Source organism: Aplysia californica, unplaced genomic scaffold (assembly GCF_000002075.1).
Source record: "Aplysia californica isolate F4 #8 unplaced genomic scaffold, AplCal3.0 scaffold00161, whole genome shotgun sequence".
NCBI lineage: Eukaryota > Metazoa > Mollusca > Gastropoda > Aplysiida > Aplysiidae > Aplysia > Aplysia californica.
This window is the reverse complement of record NW_004797431.1, coordinates 462,725-489,623: the sequence shown is the minus strand read 5'-3', so window position 1 is coordinate 489,623 and position 26,899 is coordinate 462,725. Positions and strand designations below refer to the sequence as shown.

General features: G+C 40.2%; 1 protein-coding gene across 3 annotated transcripts in view; it reads left to right on the top strand.

Moving 5' to 3' along the window:
- The window catches only part of LOC101860410 (protein flightless-1 homolog), a 56,325-nt gene continuing 29,426 nt past the window's right edge, over positions 1 to 26,899 (top strand). For all 3 annotated transcript variants that reach the window (XM_005097673.2, XM_005097672.2, XM_035969594.1), the window contains exons 1-19: positions 1 to 103; positions 5,363 to 5,470; positions 9,130 to 9,282; positions 10,733 to 10,818; positions 11,412 to 11,488; positions 12,027 to 12,111; positions 13,052 to 13,155; positions 14,332 to 14,448; positions 15,280 to 15,338; positions 17,184 to 17,341; positions 17,759 to 17,843; positions 18,257 to 18,410; positions 19,159 to 19,238; positions 20,227 to 20,303; positions 21,186 to 21,268; positions 23,744 to 23,794; positions 24,296 to 24,408; positions 26,146 to 26,331; positions 26,635 to 26,691. In XM_005097673.2, coding sequence (XP_005097730.1) covers positions 41 to 103; positions 5,363 to 5,470; positions 9,130 to 9,282; positions 10,733 to 10,818; positions 11,412 to 11,488; positions 12,027 to 12,111; positions 13,052 to 13,155; positions 14,332 to 14,448; positions 15,280 to 15,338; positions 17,184 to 17,341; positions 17,759 to 17,843; positions 18,257 to 18,410; positions 19,159 to 19,238; positions 20,227 to 20,303; positions 21,186 to 21,268; positions 23,744 to 23,794; positions 24,296 to 24,408; positions 26,146 to 26,331; positions 26,635 to 26,691 — 1,896 coding nt within the window. In that variant the 5' untranslated portion in view covers positions 1 to 40. The remainder of the gene's footprint in view (positions 104 to 5,362; positions 5,471 to 9,129; positions 9,283 to 10,732; positions 10,819 to 11,411; positions 11,489 to 12,026; positions 12,112 to 13,051; positions 13,156 to 14,331; positions 14,449 to 15,279; positions 15,339 to 17,183; positions 17,342 to 17,758; positions 17,844 to 18,256; positions 18,411 to 19,158; positions 19,239 to 20,226; positions 20,304 to 21,185; positions 21,269 to 23,743; positions 23,795 to 24,295; positions 24,409 to 26,145; positions 26,332 to 26,634; positions 26,692 to 26,899) is intronic.

Genomic DNA, 26,899 nt, shown 5'->3' with positions numbered 1-26,899 from the left:
CTTGGAAAAATCAACTTCCGGAAAAGCCGGGTCTGTCAAGATGGCCTCCACTGGAGTTTTACCGTTTGTGAGGGGCATAGATCTCACAAACAATGACTTTTCGGTAAGCTTCGTGCATGTAAACTAACAGTTCATCTTAGATACATTTGTTCTCTAAATGTCTTTCCTCTTCGTGTTTGCTTTTCTGAGACAAGACGTGTTTTTGTCGAACTATGTGACCGTGCGCTGCGAGCAGGAAGTGACTTTGTAATTGTTACACTTTGTTGTTTTTGTTATAGACTGACTAAGTATAGAGAGTTAGGTAGGCCCTTGATCTAGCCCTAGGCTTTTATAGAAATCTAGAGATCAAGATCTAGACTCCGACTATATTTTATTATAATAGTAGGCCTTGATCTAGTTATTATATCAAGTAAAGTGTAAGTAAAGGTAGGCCTAGCCCTAGTAAATATAAGTTAGAGTTCCTTCCTCTGGCTGGCCTCCGTTAAGACTATTAATTAAGAGGGTGGCAGTCTGCCGCAGGTAGACAGGAAAGCGGCAACCTCTTGTGGCCTCGTCCAGAGTACATCCGGGCCCGGTCTCGCGTTGTTCTCCATAAGTGGGCCTAGATGTGCTTCCCCCCGCGGGCACTCATACAGTGCGTGCTGCAGGTCGTCAGGACTTGCGCCACACGCCAGACAGGAATCATTGGGAGCGGAGCCTATTTCATGGAGATACGTCTGCAGGATGGGGCTCTTCACGTTGCATCTTAGCTGCAATAACACTCTTCTCTGTATGACGGTAAGGTCTTTCTCTTTGTCCCTCTCCGGTGGTGGCTTCACCTTTCCCCCGACGGAGTCGCGCACTCGCGCTTTCTCCCATGCGTGGACAATGATGTAACACGAGATGCACGAGCTTGCTGACGCGATATCCACTGGAGTGTTGGACTGGTCGAGGCAGCCTCCCTTGTTGGCCAGGGCGTCAGCTCGGTCGTTCCCATAGATGTCGCAATGTCCTGGTATCCATTGTATGTGAAGGTGTCCGTGGATTACACAGCATTGGCAGATAGTGGTCCACATTTTGTCCTCTATCTCAGTACGAACTGCAGTCACTCCGGACATTAAGTGTTGAACAACTGACTGAGAGTCTGTGAAGATGTGGATTCTTTGAAAACGTGGTTGTTTTTAGAGCCATTGCAGTGTGCGGAACAGGGCGGTAGTTTTAGCTCGGTAGCTGCTTCCGTATAGTCCCGTGGGCATGGATACGCATGTTTCCTCCCCAGAAGATTTGTCTAGACACCAGTATCCTCCTCCACATAACCTGTAGCCGTCGGTGGCATGGCCGTCAGTGAAGATATCGAGGTCGGACGTAGGCAATCGGCGCACAGTCTCGAGAGCTGCTTCACGTTGCATATTAGGTGGATCTGTTTTTGTTGTAGACACTGCCACGGGGGAGTTGTTGTTTTTGTTGTTGTTGCTGTAGCTGCTCTCCCTTACCATTCGAACTTCCTGTTCTTCTACTTCAAATATAATTAATATACCCATTGCTGTGTTCTGCTTCTTCTACTTCTATTAAATGTTCCTATTTGTGACTGCTGTTTTTGCCAGAATTGTCTCCGTAGCACTGAAATGGCAGCAGCTGATAGTATGTTGGTAGCAGTAATATCGTCCTCCTCCTCTTCCTTTTTACTCCTCCTCCTCCTCCTTTTTTCTCCTCACCATCTTCCTCCTCCTCCTCCTCCTCCTCCTCCTCCTCAACCTTCTTCTTCTTCTTCTTCTTCTTCTTCTCCTTCTCCTTCTCCTTCTCCTTCTCCTTCTCCTTCTCCTTCTCCTTCTCCTTCTTCTTCTTCTTCTTCTTCTTCTTCTTCTTCTTCTTCTTCTTCTTATTCTACAAAAGATCACGACGATTGAAGAACTGATCAAATACGTTATAATCAAGTGTGGCTTGGCTGCACTCAACCATCCTCGAGGCCAGCAGTGGCTTCCTGATAAAACCGGCCAACCCACAAAATTGAGGGTTGGTCGGTTTTATCGTGGAAAATTTGAGCGACATAACCGTCTAACCCACGCAGTTTCATTAAAAGCGATTTTTTAAGAAAAAAAAGGTCTACAGTTTTTCGGTAAAGTGTTTTTATAACTGTTTAAAGCATTGATTTATCGTTAGACACCTTTGTTTTGAAATAAAACAGTTTTTTCCTTCTCCTGTAAAATTTACCTCGCTGGGGTTAGCCGGTTTTATCACAAGGCCGACGATATGTCCAATTATTAGGAGCTGGAGAATCGCCGAGGAAAGCTATCTCGGTCAGAATGCGTGGTCGGCCGGTTAAAAAATTGACACGCGTGCTTTCAAATGCTTCGCGGAAAAATTTATGATCAAATACAGTCTTTTCATTGGCGGAGAACTGTCGAGCTTTGAACAGGCTTACCTGTGGTATATTTTTGGCCTTTGGCATTTAAATAGAGAACCTGTAAAAATATCGTCAAAATTTTCAAAGATAATTTTTTACACGAAGTATGTAAAATACCAGCTAAAAAAAGCTTCCAATAGAAAGATCAGTTAATTTCCTATTAGAATACAGTAATCAGTTTGGAATTATTTGGCATCAATCCTTCCGCGAAACTCGGAAAGCATGTGACCCCTCACGCGGGGTACACTACAGTATAGTGTCGACTCGCTGGGTGAGGGGGGCGGGGTCAATGCTCAGTGTTTTTGTCGAAATAACGACAGATCATCGTGTTTGAGGCAGTAAAATACTGATTTGTAATGATCTCAGTCTTGAAAAAAATGTGGCTCCATATACAGTCGAAGAACCTGTTTAAGATGGAATCGCATGGGAGCCAGAACAAAATTTCGTCTTAGACATTTTCTGTCCTAGACAGGGGAATTTAGGAGGAGATGGAGGGGGGGGGGGTTTAAAGGCCCAGCCGGTGGGATCGAGGATCGCTTGTACGATTGGCAAGCAGTGGTCAAAACTTCTCACCACTCAATTGCTATCCTGTCTGAAACGTCAGTCTTACTTATCCAATTACCACCAGTGCTTGCCTTTCATAGTATCATAGGACCTCTGTTTGACCTATTAAAAACAGAAACGCTTGAACGCCTCCTTTTTTTCCACCTTTAGCCCCACCCATCAGTGTAACAAGCACAGTCAACCAATGCCACCCTTCACTGCCATCATGTAACAATGATTCGAGGACCTCTTTTCTCGACTGGTGTACAATCAGGAGGCAGGCATTGGTCAACCTTATTTTACACCTCTGGCTTCTCGCTACCCAGGAAAGTTTCCGTAGTGGTTCGAGCACTCTCACAAGCTGTCGTGAGATTTCACACCTACACTACCCTGACCATCTGCATCGCTCAGGGCTCACATGATGGGGTAACATCTACCCCCGAATTGCACCCCTACTCCCTTTCCTCGCCATGACGCTAAGTTTAGAGCACAGAATTCTACACTTATAGTATAGAATTCTGTGGTTTAGAGCCAGTTGAACCAAACTTGCGAGTTTTGTTTCAAATCAGGGCTGGGCGGGCAAAGCATTTTCCGTCTTAGACAGGTAAAACCCTCTGAAGGGAGCGGACTTTTCTTTCTGTTTCCGCGTTGGACAGGTTTCCGTTTAAAACAGGTAATTAAAGAGGAATATATCAAGGGGGGAGCGGGGAGATTCTCAAGACAGGTTTCCGTCAAGGCAGGTTCGGTTGTATATGTTATAGGGATTGTTACTCTCTTAAGTTAATGTGGAGATGTTTAGTGCACTTGGTACTCTTTTATTACCTGTCAAACATGGGGTTGCAGCAAGTGAACGACTTTAACAAACAAACTTGATCAAATTTTAAATAACTACCATTGTCTTAAAAATTGACTGAGAGGTTAAAGAATAGTACCAAAATGCTCAGGGGATATAGACCTTTCATATGGAACAGATAAATTTGGCATACAGCTACTTTGAAAATTTAGTTTCTGGTACCGTAAATTATAAAGAAAAGACCGAACCCTGACCTTAAACGAACCTTAATCCAAATCCTAGCCCTCAGCCAAACCCTAGCCGCCAAGTCCTAACCACTAACCGGACAAACCCTAGCCTAACTCTCACCTTTAAAACCGTAACCCTATTACTTAAATTACTATGACTATTATTGTTAATTGTAAATTTGCACTGCGTCAGGGAAAGTCTTAGGCTTAGGAATAAGGGGGCATCTTAAACGTAAGATGAGTACAATAAATGTTCAATACAATATTTTGTAATTTATGTATCCATTTTATGTATTTTGCGTATATATATAATTTCAATATTGTGTATTTGTATGTGCTCATTTCATAACGATGTGTAAGTATGTGTGTGTGAAGCAAGTAGATGTGTGTGTGCGTGAGTGTGTGTGTCTGTGTGCATGAGTGAATATTGTTCGTACATTCATTTATGTAAAACGCATAGAGCTGTGTTCACACAGGAGTGGGCGCTATAGAAATGATCTACTCTATTATTACTATTATTATTATTATTATTATTTTTGATACAAACACCTGTCCAGAAAACTATATATATATACATACTGGGTTGGGTTCCTGTGGCCTCCTTGAATTCAAGGAGTCTTTGATTTTGCATTCAAGGAAAAATCTCTTTGAAAACTCCTTGAATTTTAGGAACCTCCTTGAAAACTTGAATTTTGCCAGATCGGACATGAACAAAGTTTTTGTCAGAAAATCTAAACTATGATTCCTTTCGTGTGTAGACCTATTGGAAATAGGCTTCTGCATGAATTTCTGGACCAAATCTCCTTGAATTTTAAAAATTCCTCCTTGAAATCGCCTTGAATTTGGTGGGGAGTTCATGGCAGGAACCTTGAATATAAAACTCAATCGACACACACAAAATATAATGTTCTCATGTCTCTTTCATGTTTTTCTTTAGGCGTATTGAAGCAGGTAAAGATGATTTTGTTAGTTGAGGGCTGCTGCTACTGCTAGTGAAGATTTAGACAATAGAACCCATTGTACAAGGAGGGGATAAGAGAAACAGACAGAACAAGCTGAGTGGACATTATCCAAGAATAGAGATGTTCTACCTGAAGAGATGAGCAATGCACAGTGAGAACTGGGAAGGATGAAGAGAGCTGGTTGCTAAGTCATCAATAGTGCCCTCAAAGTCTATACCGGATATGATATGAGTTACAATTCTTGCTCTGAAGCTTTAAATCAAGAACTAGAATATAGATTTATCTAGCTAGAGACTTGAGATGCTTCTACAAATGTACAGATGTGGTTGTTTGATCTTACTTTGCCTCCCCCTCTATCCCTCCTCATGCTTGAACTAACCCCTAATCAATCAAAGGTAATTAGAGAGATTAAAGATACAAAGTTATACTTCAAGAAATCTCTCCTCTCTTTCAGAAAAATTTTCCTCATCATGTCAAGGATATGACTGGTTTGCGTTGGTTGAGACTGAGTCACACGCAACTGAAGGAAGTGCCAGCGGAAATTAGTGCTTTGAATAAATTGGTGAGTTGTGTTGTTGACTTTCTTTATACCCATTCTATAATTCTAGGATATTTTTTGAAATTCGTATGTCTGTTTTATGAAAGTCTCAGTTTGTGTACCACCTGAATGACATCTATTTTGGAAGATATTGTCAATCCTATTTTTCAGCAAGCCAGAGATGTCTACAATACAACTTGAATTACTTGAATCTAGAACTGGGGTCTTAGGAAGACGGGATGCTCCATGCTTCCTTGCCCCTCTTCATGAGGGTCCATTTCATTGTGGGCAGACTGATTGTCTCCATCATCAGCTGGTTGATGTAGCGTCTGATGGGGTCACGCAGCCTGATCTTCCTACCTTCACCAAACTGCACTCCTTTTGCAATCACAATCTCCTTCGTGAAGGAGTCCTCGTCAGGGCTGCTTGCTAGGTTTTCTCGGACGAGGGCTACTACAGTTGGAGGGTCAAGGGTAAGCACTCCCTCTATGTTTGCGGAGCCTGCTAGCTTATCTGCTCTTTCATTTCCCTTGACTCCTGCATGTCCTGGGCAGAAGATCCACTGCAAGCATCTGATTTTGCTGTCTTGGATTGTCTTAACACTTTGCCGCCTCATCTCGCCGATTGGCGATGTTTACCACCCAGTTTCTTAGGACTTTCCCCAAAATATGATGGCAAAGTGTTAAACCAATGTGCATAGAGGCTGCCGGTCAAGATCTTATCCAGAGTACTCGTTGAATCTGTAACAAAGGTAGCCTGCTGGTATCCATTAGTGCAAAGCCATTTCAGAGCCTCAGTGATGGCCTTTATCTCCATGCACATGCTTGATGTAGTGAGGCCCGTTGCCCCTGATGCCTCCTGGACTGTTACTCCTTGGCAAGAAGCTGTGTAAGCCCAGCCTGATTTGATCCCACGCTGAACAGAGCCATCGGTGAAGATAATGGTTTCATCCTCTCTGCAGTTCTCTTCAATTAGAGTCTGGATTTCTGCATGTGTTGCTCCTTCAAGCCATTCACGACACTCTCGCCCTAATGTAGCAATTATGTGAGTGAATCTGTCTTTCACCTCGTCCGCAAGCTGTACCCATGTCTCCCCTCGTCTGATTGCTCCCACAGTGAGACCACACTCTTTAATGGTTTGCACTGCCTGTGTCATCCACTCCGTGCCCCGTTTGAGTCTTAGGTTAGTCTGATGACCTACTTTGTCATGAAGAGGATTCTGTGGATCTGCGCAGACTTTCAGATAAGCTTTGACCTGTGCGAGCCTGTGTCTTTCGTTTATGCTGGGTAGGCCTAGCACATATCGCATTGCAATAGCTGGTGTATCTTTTGTGCTACCAAGTATGGCTCTTATTTCCTCATTCTGGATCTCGTCCAGCCTTCTAAGTTGCGTCTTGGACAGTGTCAGCCGACCAAAACCATAATCTATCTGAGACAAGACAAGCATGTAAAAAAGCAAGACCAAATTTTTTCTGCGGCATCCTGTCTCTCGCCATCACCTTCACTGCATTCAGCCCTTTTCTGGCATTTGTGACGATTTTCGATATGTGCTCCTTGCCACTCAAAGTCCTGTCAAACACTATTCCGAGGTAGCGCAGTGTTTCTTCTCTTTTGATTGTCTGGCCTTTGATGTAGACATCTATCATCTGGGCTTTCACTGTTCGATTGTTGAGGGAGCACCAAAGTACTATCACTTTTCCAGGATGAATTTTGCCTTTATTTGCTTCACACCATGCTCCAATCCTATCAAACTCTTTCTGTATACTGCTGGCGATCCCTTGTCTGTCTTTCCCTGTGCGGCATGCAAGACTGTCATCCGCAAAGCTTAGTGTCCTGCCAGGGCCTTCCAATTGGCTAGAAGTGATTCCTACTGTATATATGTTGAACAAAACAGGTGATAGGGCAGAGCCATGAGGTAAGCCAGGTATGATCGTGCAAACGTTTGATGCCCGCGAGCCAAGCCTCATGGCCATCCTCTTCAACATTGCTTCTCCAGTCCAGATAATCAAAGCTGGGGTGATTCTCAAGTTGACTAGCGTTCTCATCAGTACCTCATATTGTACCCTGTTGTACGCGTCTTCCAAGTCCAATGCAACCTCTACTGTTTCTTCACCCCTCTCAAAACCATCATACACATCAGAGGCCAGGACTGCATCGTTCATCCAAGTGTCTTTGCCTTTACAATAACTGCCTAAAGTAGGGGGTAGCAGATTCTTCTCCTCCAGTTCAGCCGCCAGCATTTGGGCCTCAATCTTTTCAGGTAGTTTCCCTATTGTGTTCTGCATGGTGATGATTCTGTAGGATGCAATCTTGCTTGGTTCTTTTTCAGGCTTGGGTACTGGTGCCAGATGACTGTCCAGCCTGTCAGTCGGTATCTGTCCATTTTCAAAACTGTTGTTAAAGGCCTGTGTTAAAATACATGGCTAGAATACAAATAGCCCATAAGTCCTACTGTTAACGGCATAATGCTCCCCTGATTTGACGCCGCCCATACATTTCAACCTCTGTGGTGTTGGAGCATACAGGGTGATTAACTGGTTTTGGAAAGCTATAAATCTGATATTTTTATCTAATTTATCCATTTTGGTGCTTCTATGCTTCTATTCTATTCATTTTCATTTCAAATTTGAACAAGTAGGTCATGGTACTAAAATGGATATCATCCCTACCAACTGGCCTAAAATCAAGAAACATTCAGTTCTACAAAATTTGACAAAAATTTGAGTAATTTTAGGCCAGTTGGTAAGGATGATATCCCTAGGGTACAGTTTTTCAAAAGTTCGACCACAGTACTTTGTATATAAAAAAAAGAAGAAAAAAAGACTTTTTTACTCACCTTTACATTGGCAAAGGGGGGAAAAAATTCCATTTTCAACTAAATTGTTTCTATTCTCTAGGTCCTGTATTCTATTTTGTTGAGGACAGTGGGTGATGTCTCTCAAATTTCCCCTCAAAATTTGTCTCCCCCCTCCCCCCATGAAAGCAAGAAAACTAAGAAAGAAGAAAGAAAAGAAAAAATCCTTGAAAAAACCCACAAAACAAAACAAGAACTATAAGACAAACAGCAACAAGACCAACAATATATGCATAGCAGCAGCAGCAACTACAATGACAGCAACTACACCAACAACAAAAATTCCAAATTACTTATTTATTTTTAGAAGAGGAAAACATCAACCATAAAAACTTTATATAAACACCTATTATTCTGAACACAGACAGTGTAAATGTCCGAACTGTTTGCTTTGAAATGATCTCTTCAAATTGAGAAGTGGAATCACTAACAACCACCCCCACCACCACTACCATTACCCCTAGCAACAGTAGCGCCAGCACTACTATTACGTCTAGCAGCAGCAGCAGCAGCACCACCACCACCATCACCGCAACAAGTAAATAATGTTTCAAAAGTCCAGGCCTTTGAATTTACTTCTTTGTGTGTAGAAGAGGAAACAACCTATGAACAACAGCAACAGTAGAAGCAGTAGCAACAATAGTCTTATGTTTGTCCCTCTCAACCCAGGTTGGCTCTCACAGGCGTTGTCAAATACCACTTTCTGAATGATCTAAATTGTATTGAAGGGGGAGTAAAAACACACATGTAAAAACCCCCAACCCATTAGTCTTTCTTTTCACTACGTTCTTTGTTTCAGCTTTCATGATATCACTCTGTTACTTTTACAGGAGGATATTCATATGGTGCGCAACAATGTAGAATCTCTTGGTTCAGGGTTGCCTGTTCTCCCAGCACTACACAGCATCAACTTCAGGTACAATAAACTAACGGACGAAGGCGTCCCCAACCAAATTTTCACTGGCAATGATTTATCTATTGTGGTAAGTTGCATGTTTTTTTTCTTCTAAGTTGTTTTTGTTATTAATTCAGTTTCTTTTAAGTTATATTGACATGTTTATGAGTTTTTAAGGTCATTGTTCAAGCTGTGTTAATGGTTTCTGTAATAAGTTAATATGGCTGTTTATGGTGCACTTTCTCAGAATATGATATCTTGTCCCCTGTCCAAACACTGTATGTAACCATGCATGTTCTCCCAAAACTGTTTTTGACACACTATCTTTTCTCTAATTGTTTTGCTATTATTCTGTTGACAGTTTTCATTTTCTTCTTAATTGCATCACAACTAGTATCAATTTATATTTACTGGGCTGTCCTGCTAAGTTCCTCTATTGAACTGTACAGCTTCCCTTGTAGTGTTAATAGGGTTGGCCATGTTTCATGTCCAAGGGTGGCTTTATGTGTCCTGCACACTGCTGGTGGATTTGTTCCACAGTTTGGTCTGCTTCTCCGCACTAGCATTTTTGTGGTTGTGTAAGTTTAAAACATTTGTAGTTATAATGTTTGAGTTTGAGCCTAGTAGTGCGTTGTGTTCTTTGTCTGAATATGCCTATATAATTTCCCAGAAGACTTCATTGGTAGACTTTACCGACCTGCTGACAGGGCCGTCTAGATTTGAAGTCTTTCCATTTCTATCTGACAATTGTTTCTTTGGGGTAATTTGTGAGCGGGCTTGGAACTGGATGTTGTACTGTCAGGCAGAGAAAGAATTAATTTTTTTGTTTTTGTTCTTAACATGTTTTATGAGAGTTGAATTTCTCATAAGGATGTTATATATTGAGTTCTATCTTGACAAAGACATAATGTAAGCCCAGTTCAAATCATTACGTGGACAAAATTTAACACTTTGTCCTCTTTTCCTTTTAAGACACCAAATGGCAAGAAAACCCATGATCCCTGTCATTTTACAGTGCAAAGCTCATGTCCTTTTTTTAGGGTTTTCACTTTTCACGAAAGAATCACACACTTTGAAGTCATAACGATAAAAGCAAAATTTAAGGCAAAATAAGTCTTGTTATTTTTACTGTCTTACTTGTTACATGGATGAAAGTTGCGTGACTAAGTCATTCATGCGTATTTTCCTTTGGAGCCATCATCTTGCCAAGGAATAGGCAAATGTCAGGTTTCCTGTAACATTAAAAAACCCAGTATTTTGAGAGGTTTCTGACAAAATGAAATAAGCAGATTTGAATCGTTACAATATTATGAAAATGTATAGATGTAGACATTGTACCTTCAAAGATCGGAATGAACGTACAAGTTTTTTCTTGGCTGATGAAATCGGCTAATAATGGGAAGTGGTCATTTGTACAAGTGATCACCTTGAACAGGTGGTCGTTAAAGCAGGTTTGACTGTATAAAGATATATAGTATATAAATTATGATGTACATAGTGATGAGTGAGTAACATATCTCTTTGTTTTTGTCTGCCAGGATCTGAGTCACAACAAGCTGACAGAAGTTCCCCCAGAGCTTGAGAATGCAAAGTCTGTGCTGGTCCTCAACCTCAGCCACAATCAGTGAGTCTCTGTGTTTGTGTAGGATATAAAATATACTTCTTTGTTTAATCTGTCATTCCCAGAAATCAACAGTGTACTGACTCTATCTCTCTCTCTCTCTCTTTGTCTCTCTTTCTCTCTCTCTTTGTCTCTCGTTCTCTCTCTCTTTGTCTCTCGTTCTCTCTCTCTGTCTCTGTATATCTCTCTGTCTCTGTCTCTCTCTGTCTCTCTGTCTCTGTCTCTGTCTCTGTCTCTGTCTCTGTCTCTGTCTCTCTCTGTCTCTCTCTCTCTCTGTCTCTTTCTCTCTCTCTCTCTCTCTCTCTCTCTCTCTCTCTCTCTCTCTCTCTCTCTCCCTGTCTTTCTCTCTCTCTGTCTCTTTCTTCCTTGTGCTGTTAAATTTGTACTAAAAGTAAGAGGATAAAATAGTTATCTATTTTTGTCGGAGCCACAGGTGTGTTAACATATGATAAATTTCCACTTTATGTTTCTTTCCCTCTATCTCTCCCTGCCTTCATCATCAACATTTTGTTCCTTAGGAAGAAAGTAATTCAGAATGTTCATTCATTTGTTTGCAAGGAATTATTATTAAATGGCACAATTTTTTTTCCCACCAGAATTGAAATGATCCCTAATCAGCTGTTCATAAATTTGACTGATCTTGTGTTCGTTGACCTCAGCAGTAACAATCTGGGTGAGTACACTAGTTCGGCAGTAACAATCTGGATGACTACACTAGTTCTGCTTTTCTGCTCAGCCTTTTTGTGTAAAATGTCAGGTTTGTGTGAAAAAATCTGTAAAAATGTAAAACAGTTTATATGAATTTTTTTTCTTTCTCACCAGCGTCCTACCCTTTTCTTTTCATATGCACCTTTGTGGTTGTTACAGCTTTGTAGTAAAAGGTATTTTTCTTCTTTTTGTTTTGCAATTAGTTATTGGACAGCTGTAGCTGCGTTAAAGCCAGAAAGGGTGTCTGTTTCCTTAGACTTCAGAGTGCATTTGTTATAAAGTGCCTGAAATTGTCTGCAAAAAACCCCAGAAGAAAAGGCCACCATGGTGTGGGGGTAATGTATCAACTTTCTGGAAAATAATATTTAGTTATAGATAAGAAGAGGATATCCAGATAATGTATCATGATTGCAGGTAAATAAGGAGTACAACCCTGAAGCCTTGACATTTCTCATATTGTGGGACATTTTTTGCAGTAGTAAGTGTTTTTATTCATTTTTCAGAAACCCTTCCCCCTCAAATGAGACGACTGACAAGTCTGCAGACTTTGATACTGGATAATAATCCGCTGATACATGCACAGTTGAGGTAGGTTTTTGGACTTACAGAATGATTGTGTGCTCATGCTACACCTTCCACTATTTCTTGTCTTGAGACTGTGCTTGTAGAAGATGTTATCACAGTAATATAAACTGAGGTGCTTGTTTGAGCCTTCTTGTGCTTTAAGATGATAGTACTTTAAAGTTTAAATGTTGGGTGTTTTTTTTTTCTTTTTTGGTTTCCTGATTGAGCTGGATTAGATTTAGAAATATTTTAGATAAAGGATTTGCTGTTGCTTAATGGGGGATAAGACGTATTTCGTTTTTCCATTTTATGAGTGTCCTTTCCCCTGATTTGTGGGTGGTTTTCAGACGCTCCAGTATGGTTTGCTCCTTCTTTCCCATCAAACATCTATCATCCTTATCTCTCCTTTTTTGTGTGTTTGTTACTCACTTGTTACTGCTTTGACCTACGACAATTATCTGACCTTAATTTTTTTTGCAAATGCCGTAAAACACTTACAAGAATCTTCAGCTCGTAATATGCCCTATCTGTCTTGCAAGTGCAGTTACTTAAACTCTCTACTGATACTTGCACTTTGTGGGTGGTTTGAGGGCACCACTGGTATGTCCTACTTCTTTACTTTCCTTCTCTGTTGTTTCTGTCTGTTTGTCTTTCTTACTTTTTCCCCAGCACTAAATGACCATTATTGTGTCGATGTGCTTCTCTTTACTCAAACAAGCAAACAAAGAAGCAAACAAAAACTTTCACTTCTCTTGATTTAGCTCACAGTCTAGCTCTTGACTGATAATTTTATTGCAAAGGGCAATTTTGTTTATGTCCCTTGAACACCTTTAGTTTGCTAGGCCATGCTGTACGCCCCATGATAACGTGAACTGTCACTTTTCTTATTTCGTTGCTTATTGTTTTCTTCAAGGCGCAAGTCCTTATTTTTGTAACTGTTTTTTCTTTTTTGTCTCTTCAACAGACAACTGCCTGTGCTGACAGCTCTCCAGACCCTGAGGATGAGAAACACTCAAAGAACACTGAGTAATTTCCCCACTGGACTTGATACCCTCACAAACCTGCAAGGTGGGCACCAAATGAGGATTGATTAGTCGAAAAAAAATGTTTCACTTAGAAGGATGACAAGGTTTTCTGAAAATATAGTAAAAATTTTGAAGCTCTGCATTCCCTTATAAGAAAGGTACTCGATTTCACTAGAATTTATCGTTAACCCCTTCCCTCTTGTTTCTTGAGTCTGAAATAGATCACTCAGTTGTCATTACATGGTGTCTGTTGATATTCCGCTCAGATGCAGTTGATGATCTGGGACAAAAGGGTGCAGAAATATGTGAGGCAGTGTTGTCAATTCTGGCGGTGGTCAAAATAATGAAAGTCAAGAAAATGGCATTTTTCTGCAGGTTTTGGAACTTTCATCAAATTTTTGTTTTATGACTCAACACTTTTCATACTCATTATAGAACACATTTCTTTGTGGATTGTACTGGAAAACGTTGATTAAAAGCATAAAAGAGGTACATTTTCAGTTTCCTCATACTCTCAAGAAATGGCAATAACTTAAGTTTGGTGGCCATTTTCTCGCCAATTTTACCTCTGAAACCAGGCGAACTCCACCTCCTTCAATCGCCAATAGCGTGACTTGTATCCAGGATAAATGGATACGCTCTTCATCAAAATCAAGGCAAATAGACAGGCTTTAAGATAATACCAATAACTTCATAAGCCCTGAACTCGACGAGTGCCTGATTCCACCGTGTTGTGACACATATTTCTTTTTTTATGTGACTCAAGATGGACATGTGGATTGGGGGGGGGGGGGGGGGAACCTAGCTCTAATGATTGGCATTTCATCGTTTAGATAGTGTCGGACATTGATGAGCCATATTCCAAATATAGTCTCCTACAGGAGCAGTTAAGATTGTTTATATAAAATATCTCAGAACACTTCAAAGCAAAATTTGGCAGAAATGAATGGGGAATGATTTAAAGAAACTTCATTTGAAACTTTGTATAGATGGTGTAATTGACCTTGTTTTTAAGAATTTTAGGAGTTGGCTCATTTGTGGCTAACGCCATCTATATAATTCTTCGTCCACTCTTCCCCTAAGACATTACAAAATTACATATTAAGTTTATGCCTGCCATTGACACTAATGACTCTTTGCTTTACTTAAGCGATCCTTTTCTGTCACATTAGTTTTAATAAACCTTTTGTCTCAAACAGTTTGACTTTGTTCTCCTCAGATGTTGATCTTTCGTATAACAACCTGACCCGTGTTCCAGAAGCTCTGTATAAACTAAGTTCCTTAAAACGACTCAATTTGAGTGATAATGAAATATCAGAACTCTCACTGATGATTGGTAAGTTTAAGTTTGATCTTATTTTCCTCCGTTCACCTTTTAGAAAATCCTCCTTTGTGGAGCTTTGATGTCTTAAAAAAATGGTCACCTCATAATTTATAATATGTAAAATACTAACTAAAAGTTTCCTGCATATTTGTACAAAGGCAATGGGTAGATACATTATGAAATCTGCACCCTGTTAAAGATCTAATTGGCTAGTGAGATGGTGCCACTTGTACCCCCTACTTCTTTGCTGTTATCATTTTGTTGTTTCTGACGCTCTTGCTTTTTTCCATTTGAAGCCTGTTCTTTTTCATCAAGTTGGTGTGCTTCTCTGTAATTTGAAAATGATGCTACTGCATTGAAAGGGGTGCATTTTCTCATCTTTACGTTTGGTATTTCTCTGTGTCTCTGTGTGTTCTTTGGTTCGTTTGTTATCAATGCACTGGTTGTTAGAAGATGAATTAGAAGGCCCAGCTTATTTTCTTTCTCACTATTGTTTCCTTTTGCCTATCTTGCTTTTTCCCCCCCTGCACTGAATAAACTTTGAAGTATCAGCGTGCTTTACTCAAACTCAAACTGCTCTCAGTAAGTCTCAGCAAGTGGTTGTACGGCACACTGTTAGATCATAAAAAAAATTGTCCTGTTGTTTCTGTCAGTCTGCTTTGCCTTTCCTTGAAGTGGAATGACCATTATCGCGTCGATTTGCTTCTCTTTTAAGGTATCGAACAAGAAATTGTATTGTGCCCGCATTTCTAATATGTTGAGGCTTCTGTGTTATTTTGTATATTCTTTTACATCAGTTTACAAAAAGAAATGGACTTACTGATTTGCCTATTTTCATTTCAGATGTATGGACAAAACTCGAAACTTTGAATCTCTCTAGAAACAAGCTAACAGCCCTTCCAGTGAGTATGAGTGTTAAATCCTGTTTATTAAAATGGGATATTAATGCCAAGGTGTCATGTCTCACGAATTATTTGATTTCATATAAACTGATGCAAGTTGTTAGAGGGCGCCTTTTGTTGGTCTTACTTCTTTCTTTCCCTACACTAAATGACCGTTATCATGCTGATGTGCTTTTCTTTACTCAAAACTAAACTAAACCAAATACTGACATACACACACTTGGACACATGCACAGATGCTCACATGGGTGGGGTCACTTGTGCTATTTATATATGCAGTTTACTTACTTACTTTATTTTACTTTTCCGATCCAGCGGCCATTTGGGTTCTAGCCCTTTGGTCTGTCGATATGGCAAAGAATTGACAGGTTTTAATCAGCTGTGCTTTGTCGCTGTATAGAGTGTTTCCGATGTCTGGGGAGGCAGGTAGGTAGGTGCTATGCAGGTCACAAAGTGCTGGGCAGTTAAAGAGGTGGTGTGGTACTGTTTCATCCTAGCAGTTGCACAACGGGCAGTCGGGTGGGGTATCCTTGCGGATCCTATTAAGGTAGGAATTTAGTGATATGTGTTGTGTTCGCAGGCGAAATATCGTGACTTGTTCTCTTCTACTCAGGGAATTTATTGCATCTTTAGAGTTGGGGGCTGTCATGTGTGCAAATACAGTTCTTCCAGTTTTGCCCATTGCCCATCCATTCAGCCACTGTTCCTTGGTGTTGCATTTGATGATGTTTTTGGCTGTCTGTTGTGATACTGGGTTGTGAGGTTGTGTTTGTGATGCTCCCTTCTTGGCAAGGGTGTCTGCTCTGTCGTTTCCTGGGATGTTGCTGTGGCCAGGTATCCACTGTAGTGTCAGGTTGACGGCATAGGTCTGTATGAACGTATTGATTGTTTTGAGCCACGGATAGGTAGGCTGGGCTTTCGAAATTCATGTTTTCCAAAGCTTGGAGTACTGACTTTCCATCTGTGAAGATAATAGTGTTTTTGATTTTGTTTGGATCTATTATGAAAACGTTGGGTCAGGTGGAGGATTGCTGCTTCAATGGCGATTGCCTCAGCCTCGTAATTTGTACAAGAAGTACCACATGCATCAAATAGCTCTTCACATGTTTTGTCAGGATGTTCAATTCTTACCCCAAAGCCTGCGTTTATAGTTCCCTTGAAGGCTGACCTGTCTGTATAAATATGAATTGAATCACTAGGGTAGGAGTCAATTGTCTTCAGAGCTGTTGTCTTCAGTTCTACTGGGTCACATTCCTTTTTCACTGTCTCTTTTATGAAGGAGGTTTTGATGTTGGCATTCTTGATGTTAGTGTTTGGGGGGAGTTCTGGTCTTAAAGGTTTCAGCATTTCTCTGTTACATGGAAGATGGTGTTTTTCTGCTAGTTCAGTGGCTGTGTCAACTATTGATCTTCCATGAATCCGTTTCTTTGGTCATCTCTGTTCAATTAATTTCCTGTTTGGGTGGTTTTTCTCTACTCTTTTGTAGCGCTCACTCATCTCCACTACTACTGCCTCTCTCCGCAAGTCCAAGGGTTCCAGGTTCGTATGGATTTCACAAGCTGCAGTTGGAGTGGATCTCAAAGCTCCGGAGATAAATCGTACAGCTTGATTTTGAATTTTGTCAAGAGACCTCTGAGTTGGTTTGCTGCAGATTGTCTGTAAGGTTAGGTCATATTCCATGGCAGAGCGTACATAGCCAACATATATGCAGTTTACAAAAGTTATGTTTTGAGTGGTAACAATTGCTTTGGTCTCATCTTATTCCCTGTTGATGATTGTATTATAAGTACTTTTCTGGCTTAGACCACATGACCTGTTTATGAATTATATTTTCTTATCTTCCAGACATCCTTACACAAACTTGTGTCACTGAAAAAGCTTTACTTAAATGGGAATCAGTTGGACTTTGAGGGCATACCACCCAACATCGGCAAGCTGCATGAACTGGAAGTGTTTAGCGCTTCCAAGAACAGTCTGGAGATGATCCCTGAAGGACTGGGAAGGTAGTCTTTCTGTTACGGTAAAACACACACACACATATCATGACAATCACAGTCTGCTGTTCACTGTTCCTATAAGACGTGACAGCAACCCCATCCTGTCAGGACATTGTGCACAAGATCCAGGTCAAAATGAGAGGGGGGCGGGGGGATATGACAGCCAACGCTATACTTTTCCCTCTTGATCTTAGCTCCTTGTTGCTGTTTTTATTTTTTCTAGGTTTTTTTCTTTCTCAAGATAGTACTGAAATGTATGTATATAAACCTTATTGTTGATAAATATAGGTTATTTACATAATACAAGTAGTTGAGTAAGCACCCAATTTTAGCTAAAATTATAAAAATTGTCTAAACAATGCAAAGTTGTTATTTATGGGGTCATTATTTATATTAAAATTTTCATTCAATTTCTATTTAAAGATGTGGCAAACTGAAGAAGCTGATACTGAACGACAACAAACTGATCACTCTTCCCGACATCCTTCATTTACTGCCGGAGCTGTCGGTATGTATTGTTTGTATGTAGACTTTGCCCTTGCCCCATACCACTATATTTTCTCCTTGTTTTTCAGTGTTTCTGGGACTCTTTTGCTAACTTGACAACTAGGACAAGTACTGTATGTACTGAAAACTTTTTGGCCAAAAATTCTGCCTCAAAATCAGGGGCGCCAGTGAAATGAAACTAGGTTTCCATTTCTCTGTCTAGCTCTTTCCCAACACTAAAGGGCCATTATTATGTTCTCAGACAGACAGAAAAACAATCTTGTTTCTCAGACATTCGTTGTTCTTCTCTCTCCTCCTTTTTTGCGTTTGTTACTTTTGTAACACCTAAAATCCTCAGCTTTTATGTGACTTAATTATTGTGTTGCAAGTGCCATACAACTCTTTTTTTTTCTTTTTTTAAACACCTCTCTCCAGACACTGGATGTGCGCAACAATCCCGATCTAGTGATGCCTCCCAAGCCACAGGAAGCCAAGAGTGCCTTAGAGTACTACAACGTTGACTTCTCCCTCAACACCCAGCTCCGATTGGCTGGTGCGCAACCCGTGCCCAACACTGGACAGACACCGTGTATGTTGTCTTTTTGTACATAAAGAAGAAATATTTTCATCTGGTTTTATATGATGGCAGATATGAACTTACTCACGACTTTCCTTATCTTTTTTTTTGGTATGCTTTGGTCCAGGTCATTGTGTCTGTTTTTAGAGGTGTTTGTTGTGTTGTTGTGTTTTTATTTGACTGTTTACATTTCTGTGTTTAATGACAGAGAACTGTTGGAGTGTGGTGGAGCAGAGTGATGGGAAAGTAAGAATTTAAAATAGTGTTGGAAAACTTGTTTAAGCTGTTGAGCCAGCACTTTGATGATATTTCATTTTGGTTTTTATTGCTCGTGACATGATTGACTATCTTGAACAAAATACACATGGGTAACAGCAAAAGTCCAGAATTTTAACAAATGTTATTTAGATGTTTTGGCTGTGAAAAGCCTGTCATTCACAATTTTATGCTTGGGCTATAAGTTTTAAAGAGGGTTTTGATTGCAAGCTTATTTCTTAATGTGTATTTGAGTTTTAGATAATGTTTTGATTTTAAGATTATTTATGCATGTCCATTTTGGCTCCTAAAGGATTTTGATTGTTAGGTAATTTTGGAATGTCAATTTCAATTCTAGAAAATGGTTTTATTTATGATAAGTTTATATTGAAACATCTTTTTAAACTTCACAAAAACATTTTGATTTTAAGTTTATTTTGGAATGTCTATTTTAGCTCAAGAAAAGGATTTTGGTGATAAGTTTATTTTGGAATGTCTGTTTCAGCTCCAAAAAGTGACCCTGTGGCCAGGAAGTTGAGACTACGGCGGCGCAGAGATGGGCAGGAGAGTGAGAAAGTTTTGAAAGTGAGTTCTCCTTGAACCCTGAGGCTCATGTTTACATTTAAGGATGGTTGTGCCGTTTTGTTTGAATTTATTTTCTAAATGTTGAAATTTCTACTAGTGTATTGGTTCAATGCAGTACATAAAAAAGAAAAATTATCATCTGGTTTTATTTGATGGCTGATATGAACTTACTCACGACTTTCCTTGTCTTTTTTTTGTATGCTTTGGTCCAGGTAATTGTGTCTGTTTTTAGAGGTGTTTGTTGTGTCTCTTTAACTGATAGATATTGAGAGGTATTTCTATTTACCATATTTACAAGGTTTTAGAAGTAGTGTGGTCTGCACCTTATGCTTCATTGTCAGTAAAATTATTAACATAATCTATTTCCATTGGGGGGGGGGGGGGGGTTGGAAACCGCAATCAAAAGCTTAGAAACTTCTTTGCTCACACTGTCGTTTTCTGTCTCAGTGTCTTGCTTTTTTAAAAGGGTTATGTGATGGCTGAACAGGCTATGAATAAATTCTTTAAACATGAGTCAAGGGCAGTTGCATTTTTTACGGCCTTTTCTTTGACTCAAATAATTTATGGTCTGTTTCTTGGCATAGGGGGGGGGGGTTAAACCCACTATGCCAAGGCCCTTTTTTGGTACTAAATCTAAAAATGACAAAAACGTCTCTAAATTGGTCATTAAATCAAAACAATTGAACCTATTTTCATAGTTCTTCATCTAATGAATGAAATCTCAGTATAGAGACCTGTTTTTAGCCATTGCTGAAAAGGGATTTGGCATCGCAGTCGTTGTTAAGAAATGTGCCTGAGGCCTGCAACTCACGGGCACAGTGGTTCCGACTGCAAGCCGCTGGGAGCAGCTTGCCGGCGGTAAGGAGTTAATGAAAATTCAGCATCTTCTTGTTGCCTTTGTAAGGAGGTATAGACTTTTTACTCTGTTCTAGTAAAGTCTATTTTTATGAATGTGTTGAACATTGCTTTTCTTTGTTTTACCTCTCAGGGAATGAGAGATGTAGCCAAAGACAAAGCTGAAGGGAAAGACGGGTCATTGGATGACGATGGGAGAGAGCCTCTTAAGTAAGAGTTCGGATTGAATTTGTTTCCATGCTGTCTCTCTAATTTTATCTGATGCTATATTTGAGAGATTGGGACTCAGAGAATTGATTTAAAATGAAAATGCTTTCCATTATCATGTTAAATGTAAAAGGTGGGGCAGCGTGGTGAAATCAGGCACTTGTCAAAATACAGAAATTGGAGAAACAGGCATTTTTCTGGCAGTGGGGACATTTTTATCAAATTTTTGTTTTTGAGTCAACTTCTTTTATGTCCATGTAAAAACACATTTCCATCTGAATTGAACCGAAAAACATTGATTAAAGGCTCAAAAATTGTCATTTTTCTGTTCTCACGGACTCTTTGGCTATTGGAGTCACCAAACTTTGGTGGCCATTTCCTAGCTAATTTCAACACGTAAACCAGGTGGCCTCACGTCCTTCAATCGCAAATATCTCGAGGTCTTTCAAGATAGATGGATATCTATTTCATTGAAAGCAAGGCAAATAAATCAGCTGTCAGATGATAGCAATGACTCCACATGCTGATAAACTGACGAGTGCCTGATTGCACCACGTCATAACACTAATGTTGATTTTGTCTGGTAGACCATTGGGAGTATTTGGTCCCAACATGATAGATATGATTCAATGAAAGAATAGATAAAAGTGTGATTTGCCTTTGAATTGTAAATGAATAAAATAAACTTGATTTCAGAATTACATGCAAAAAGTGGTAGGTGGTTGGGAAGGGATGAGAGTTCTAGCTGAATTTATGTGAAAACTTGGGTACTGTTGCTTTTATATGATTTTACTTTTTTGTGACTGAGAAAGGCTGTGGTCAATGTTGGGAAAACATAAAAGTTAAATAGCTATCATTATAACTGGCTTCTTGTGACTTCCTCAGGCCAAAGAGATGGGATGAGAACCTGCAGCGCCCCCAGTTGGACTACAGTGAAATCTTTTATGAGGACATTGGTCAAATCCCAGGTGAGAGAGACAGGCGGAATAGAGAAAGTGTTAGAGGGACAGTATATTGGAGAAAGATAGGGGTAAATTGAATGAGGCAGGGAAAGAGAGAAGAGTGAAAAGGGGGAGGGGAGGAGATGGGGGAGATAGAGAGTGCGAGACATACTACCTTTGAGACAGATGGACAGAAAGACAGACAAAGAAATAAACGTATTTACAGCTTTTAAGGTAAGGATATAGAAAATCCGTGGAAGCGGGAGAGAAACTCTGGGTTCAACTTGATGAATATTTGGAACAAATTTAACAGTTAACTCACTGCCTATCGGTGCCTCATATGACGTGGTCATAGTACTGTTTCCCCTGACTACCTTTGTTGCAGCCCCTGCGGTCTTTAGTTCAGAGGGGGAAGGGGGGGGGGGTTGTTTTTACCACAGCATATTCGGTGTGGGTACTGCTTTTAGAAACAACAGCCACTTCCGCACTGAAGGAGCAGGGAAAGGGTAGAAATGCACTTCTGGTGCTCCAAGTGCCAATTGCTGTTGTGCATAGGACAATGTTTACGTGTTTATCACTCGAAGGAACTGGCTGTAACTAACTGTGACAATTGGACAGACTGTTGCCATCCCTGATCCTTTTTGTGTTCTCTATGGGTATGTGCCACAAACCATAGGAAACAAACATTTTAGTTGCATACAATTCACATTTGATTTGTTTTCCTGGTCCCAATTTGAGGTCCAATCATGGTCCTTGCGGCAATTTCCAGACTTATTTTTGTTGTTTTCTGAAAATTAGGTGAAAGAAGGAAATTGTATTCTGTCTTTTGTCTTACAATCGTTTTTATGTCCATAATAAGTGTGCAAAATTTTGTAACTTTATGTCTGTTAGTTTTATCACAGTGATCGTTTTGAAAACACATTGATGTGGGTGGTTGATGGGTGCTCTGGTGTGGTTTGCTCTTTTTTCCAATCAAACATTTATCTTCCTTATCTTTCCTCCTTTTTTGTGTTTGTTACTCTCTTGTAACACCTCTAATCTTCGACACTTATATGACCTTATTGTGTTGCAAGTGCCGTAAAACACTTACTAAAACTAAAACACATTGAAGTAGCAGGTACACTGGGTACATCAAAGACAAATATGGCGTGTGGCTACTGAGTTGAGGCAGGCATGAAGTGTGATGGACAGAAACATCAGCTGTGATGAATTCTTTTGCCTTGTTGCCCCCCCCCCCCCCCCCCCCCCCCCCCCCTTGTGCTTTCATTAGCTCGTCCTTGCGGATAATTGACCATAGATTCTTCAGTTGGCTTGGCAACTGATCTATATATATATATAACTGCAATTTTGCTACAAGAGCATAGTGCCCATCACCATTCAAGTATGCTGTTTTTAATGGTACCTTTTTAAAAAACGTTTTTATTTTTTTCTAGGAAGGGGTTAATTTTTGCCGCAAAAGGCTTGCTCTTCTTTAGCGTTCAAATGCAGAAGTCTTTAATGCCCTTAGAGTGCTACATATGGCATTCAATTTTTGTTGTTGGGTTATTGTTGGTTTTTTGGGTTTATTTTCATGACAATTAGTTCTTGGTCCCACTAACCATAAGGTAATGGGTGTTGAGAATTTGAAAAAAAAACAACCCAACGTTTCCCCTGACCATGCCTGTCCATACATGGGATCGAACTCAGTACTTTAGCCCTCACAGCAAACACTTCAGCTCAGCCTACTTGCACTCTTTGCATTATTTTAATTTTTATGTTTGGGGTGACAGGATGAGGCTGTAATGTGAATGTTGTTACTTGAACATAAAATAATGTTAAACACTAACCTTTTGGTTGCCTGCATTTACAGCAAAGGTTAGCCAAACCTGTTTCTCTCCGGATGGTGATCCTTTCCTCAGCGATGGGGCCCCGATGCGTTGGAATCTCACATATAACACAGAAATAAACCGAGGCTCTTACTAGCCATTTCCCCTTTTCTCCACCCGAAATCTCCGCAGGCCTCCTCTGCCTTGCTACAGCTCTCCCCTCTAAAGTCTGATCTGTGGAAATCCAGACTGCTTTTATGCACTTGCACCAAACAATACAACTGAACTGAGACTCACACTTTACCCACTCACTCTCTCTGCTTTACACACTTTCAGCCAAACAATACAATAGGCTAGGCCTAACCCCCTTGCCACTGACCAACGCGCCAGATTGCAAATGAAACAACCAAATAGACCACAGTGAATGGTGTGGTTTATTTTTACTTTGTCTTGTTGAAGTTATTTGAAGCTGGTTCCGTAGAGTTCTCATGATGTTGGTACAGCGTGTTGCAGAATACAAATATAATGTTAAACAGTTTTTTTCAGATATCAAGATTTTAATGTTTGTGTAATACACGACAATTTTTTTTTATTAACAGTAAAACCCTGCACTTTGCAGAAATTGTAATATGATGTGAAATATTCAAGAACAAAAAAACAAAAAAAAACCTAATTCAGTATTGTATTGCTTTCTCAGGACTGACATGCTGGGAGATTGAGAACTTTTTGCCCAATCAAGTGGAAGAAGGTACGTGAGGACTTGTTCTGTAGGGGCAGCCACTTCATTTCTTATTCATAGTAAAAGCTCAAGTTGAGAAGATAGTGAAAGCCCGGGTTGTACTTCAGCTGTGGCTTGTAGATAATGTGGAGATACTGTGATTATTCTTTACCTTAAAGTTCAAGTTTGCTGTATTTGAGGGAAAAACAAACATCCAATCTGTAACTTCAAAATATTAATATGTAAGAGAAGAACATGGAAGCATTAAAGGAGTGTCAATTCTTTCTTTAGTTTTGTGTGGGGAAAAAAACAAACTAAGAAAAACAAGAAAGACAAACAGAAATTATTGAAAGATCGAAAAGAAGTGGAGACTCAAAAGATAGGTTGATTTACATTTCAATACTTACATGAATGGCCAATTTGTTAATATAATCTGTGCAGAAATTTTGCAGCTGACAAGTTGCTATTTAAATGCTAACCCAATAATGGGAACAATTCTTTATTGAGGCTTGCAATGTCTTGTTTGTCCAGGTCTGATTGGCAAGTTCTACGAAGGCGACTGCTATATCATCCTGCAGACCTTCATAGATGAGTCCAACAGCCTGAGCTGGAAGATCTGGTACTGGATAGGGGAGAGTGCCACAGTGAGTGAAGGATGCTCTGCCCTGTCCTGTGTCACTAATCAGTCTGTTGTTTGTTACTGGGTTCGGGTTCTCAGTTTAAATAACCTCTCAATGAAAACTTTATTGTAGATCGGTCATTTTGTCGGAGAGTTACGATTCCCTCCCCTGTCATTTCTAATGGTTTTCCATCAGAAGGATTATTTTGTGGTATATAGACCTGCGTGTTTGCCGACAATCGTCTGAAATCCGACAATCGCGACCCGACCTGCGAGCCGGCCGATGCTATCACTCGGCCCACTTGTATCAGTCAATGTGCGAAGTGCGAGGCCTGGCCGACTGCCAGCGCCCCCTTTTTCTCCCTTCGGCTTTGTCGGCACTTTCGTTTTCGTGCCGACGTCGGCGTTTCCGACATAATTGTCGGAACCCAGGTAGAAATGCGAATACGAAAAAGGATGATGACCTTAATTATCTACTTTCAGTTTCGTGCTCGAGCGGCCATTTTGAATTTCGTTTGGTGACAAATTCAATTGTTCAGATCATGTGGATTCATTCAAGTCCGATTCACTTGTTCTGGATCTAGATCTAGATCTAGATCTAGATCTAGTTCAAGGCCTATTCCTATTCACTTGTTCTACAAGATCTCGATCTAAAATCTAGATCTAGATTTATTTAGATATCTAGATCTAGATCTATATGGAGGATTCATTCCAATTCTATTGATAATTGTGTTATTGTATCAAACCCTATTATACTATACTATATAGTCTAGATCTAGCAATGTAGATGTAGGTCTAGGCCATACTAATGCATGCTCCTTGTTTGTTTTGGTGTGTGGTTTTTTTAATTTTTTAATTTTGGACTTGTGCTGGCCTTTTTACATGAGGCCCGTTGCAGGTTCTTTTTAGGGGTATGCCTAGGGTTAGGTCTCTTCTTTATTGTGTTTGTTGGGGTGGTTGCTCGTTACTCGGAAGCCCTTCCTTATGACACCCACGAAAGCTCTTATTGGGGGGGGTGCGCAAAATTTTCAGACAATCTGGTTGAGGCTCACATGCAGGTCTAGGTATAGAAGAGAAGAGATTTTGGGCTGGAATGGGTGGAGAGAAAAGACAGATGATTTTATGAGGATTATCGCAGGGAGAAAGTTGGTGAAAGTTTGCTTGTTGTTTTCAGTTCACCATCTCATTGGCTCTTTTGCCTCTGTTCAAAAGAAAAGTAGAATAGAATAGATAAAGGTGTGCTCCCTTTGGTGAATGAAACATGACAGTGAAGTTATGTGGAGTAGGATACTTCTCAAGACAATAGCCATTTCATTATTCTATCTTGGATCAACTTGGTTGATTGCAGTGCTGACATTTTGTAAGGTGTTTGAGCTCAGAATAAGCTTTTTGTTAGCAAAGACTACGACTTAGAGTTTTGCTATATATGCATTGAATCAGGTTGTGATCTTAGTCCGCTGTGCCATTGTTTAAGGTTTTGAGCTTCAATTGAATTTGAGTCATTTTTTCCTTTCCCTTACTGGAATACTTCCTCCCTACCCAATTCTCGTCTTTAGAAATTAGCCATCATTATGATATTAAAAAAACAAAGGAAGATGTTCTATTGTAATAAATGATTGTCTTAGATTGTCTAGTGGGCCAATAAAGCAAGTTTGATCTAGATTCAATGACTTCAAACAACATCAGAACAGCTGGTTAGGTCTTGCTCGTTGTTCTCACACACTGTCTCCTGCTTTACCGAAGGTCTGACATGTCCCCACAGCTTGACAAGAAAGCCTGCTCGGCTATTCACGCTGTGAACCTTCGCAACCTGTTAGGTGCTGACTGCAGGACCATCCGCCAAGAGATGAATGATGAAGACGATGAGTTTCTGGCCTTGTTTGAAACAGGCGTCTCGTATATCGAGGGTGGCCGCACCTCAAGCGGGTTTTACACAGTTGAAGATGTGGTGAGTAAACTTTAAAATGATTTGTCAAGTAGTGTTGGTGTTTGTAGAGCGGAACCTTCCCTCTTTTACACCTCTAATCTTCAGCACCTATATGACGTAATTGTGTTTCAAGTGTCGTAAAATGCTTATTAAAACAAAAGACCTAAAACGAGGCAGTTATCCCTATTAATATCAGAATACATATTGTATATGGGGGCATAAGTAGGTAATTTACAGTCATTCTATTGTGCAGGTGTTTGCCATGTTTTGTTTGGATACTCCCTTTGTGGTATTCAAATTGTTATTGCCCTTGTTTCCCCTCAGGAGCCTGAACAGCGCTTATACAGAGCCACAGGGACCCTCTCGGTTCACATGGAGCGGGTGAGTGGGTTTTTATGAGGAGCTGTGGGAGAGAATAAATGTGTCCCGACACAGTAGAATCAGGCGCTTGTCAATTTTTGGGCATGTGGAGTTATTGGTATAATCTGAAAGCTGATTTATTTGCCTTGTTCCAATTAAATAAATATCCATTTATCTTGAACAGAACTCAAGACATTTGCGATTGAAGGAAGTGAGGTCACCTGGTTTC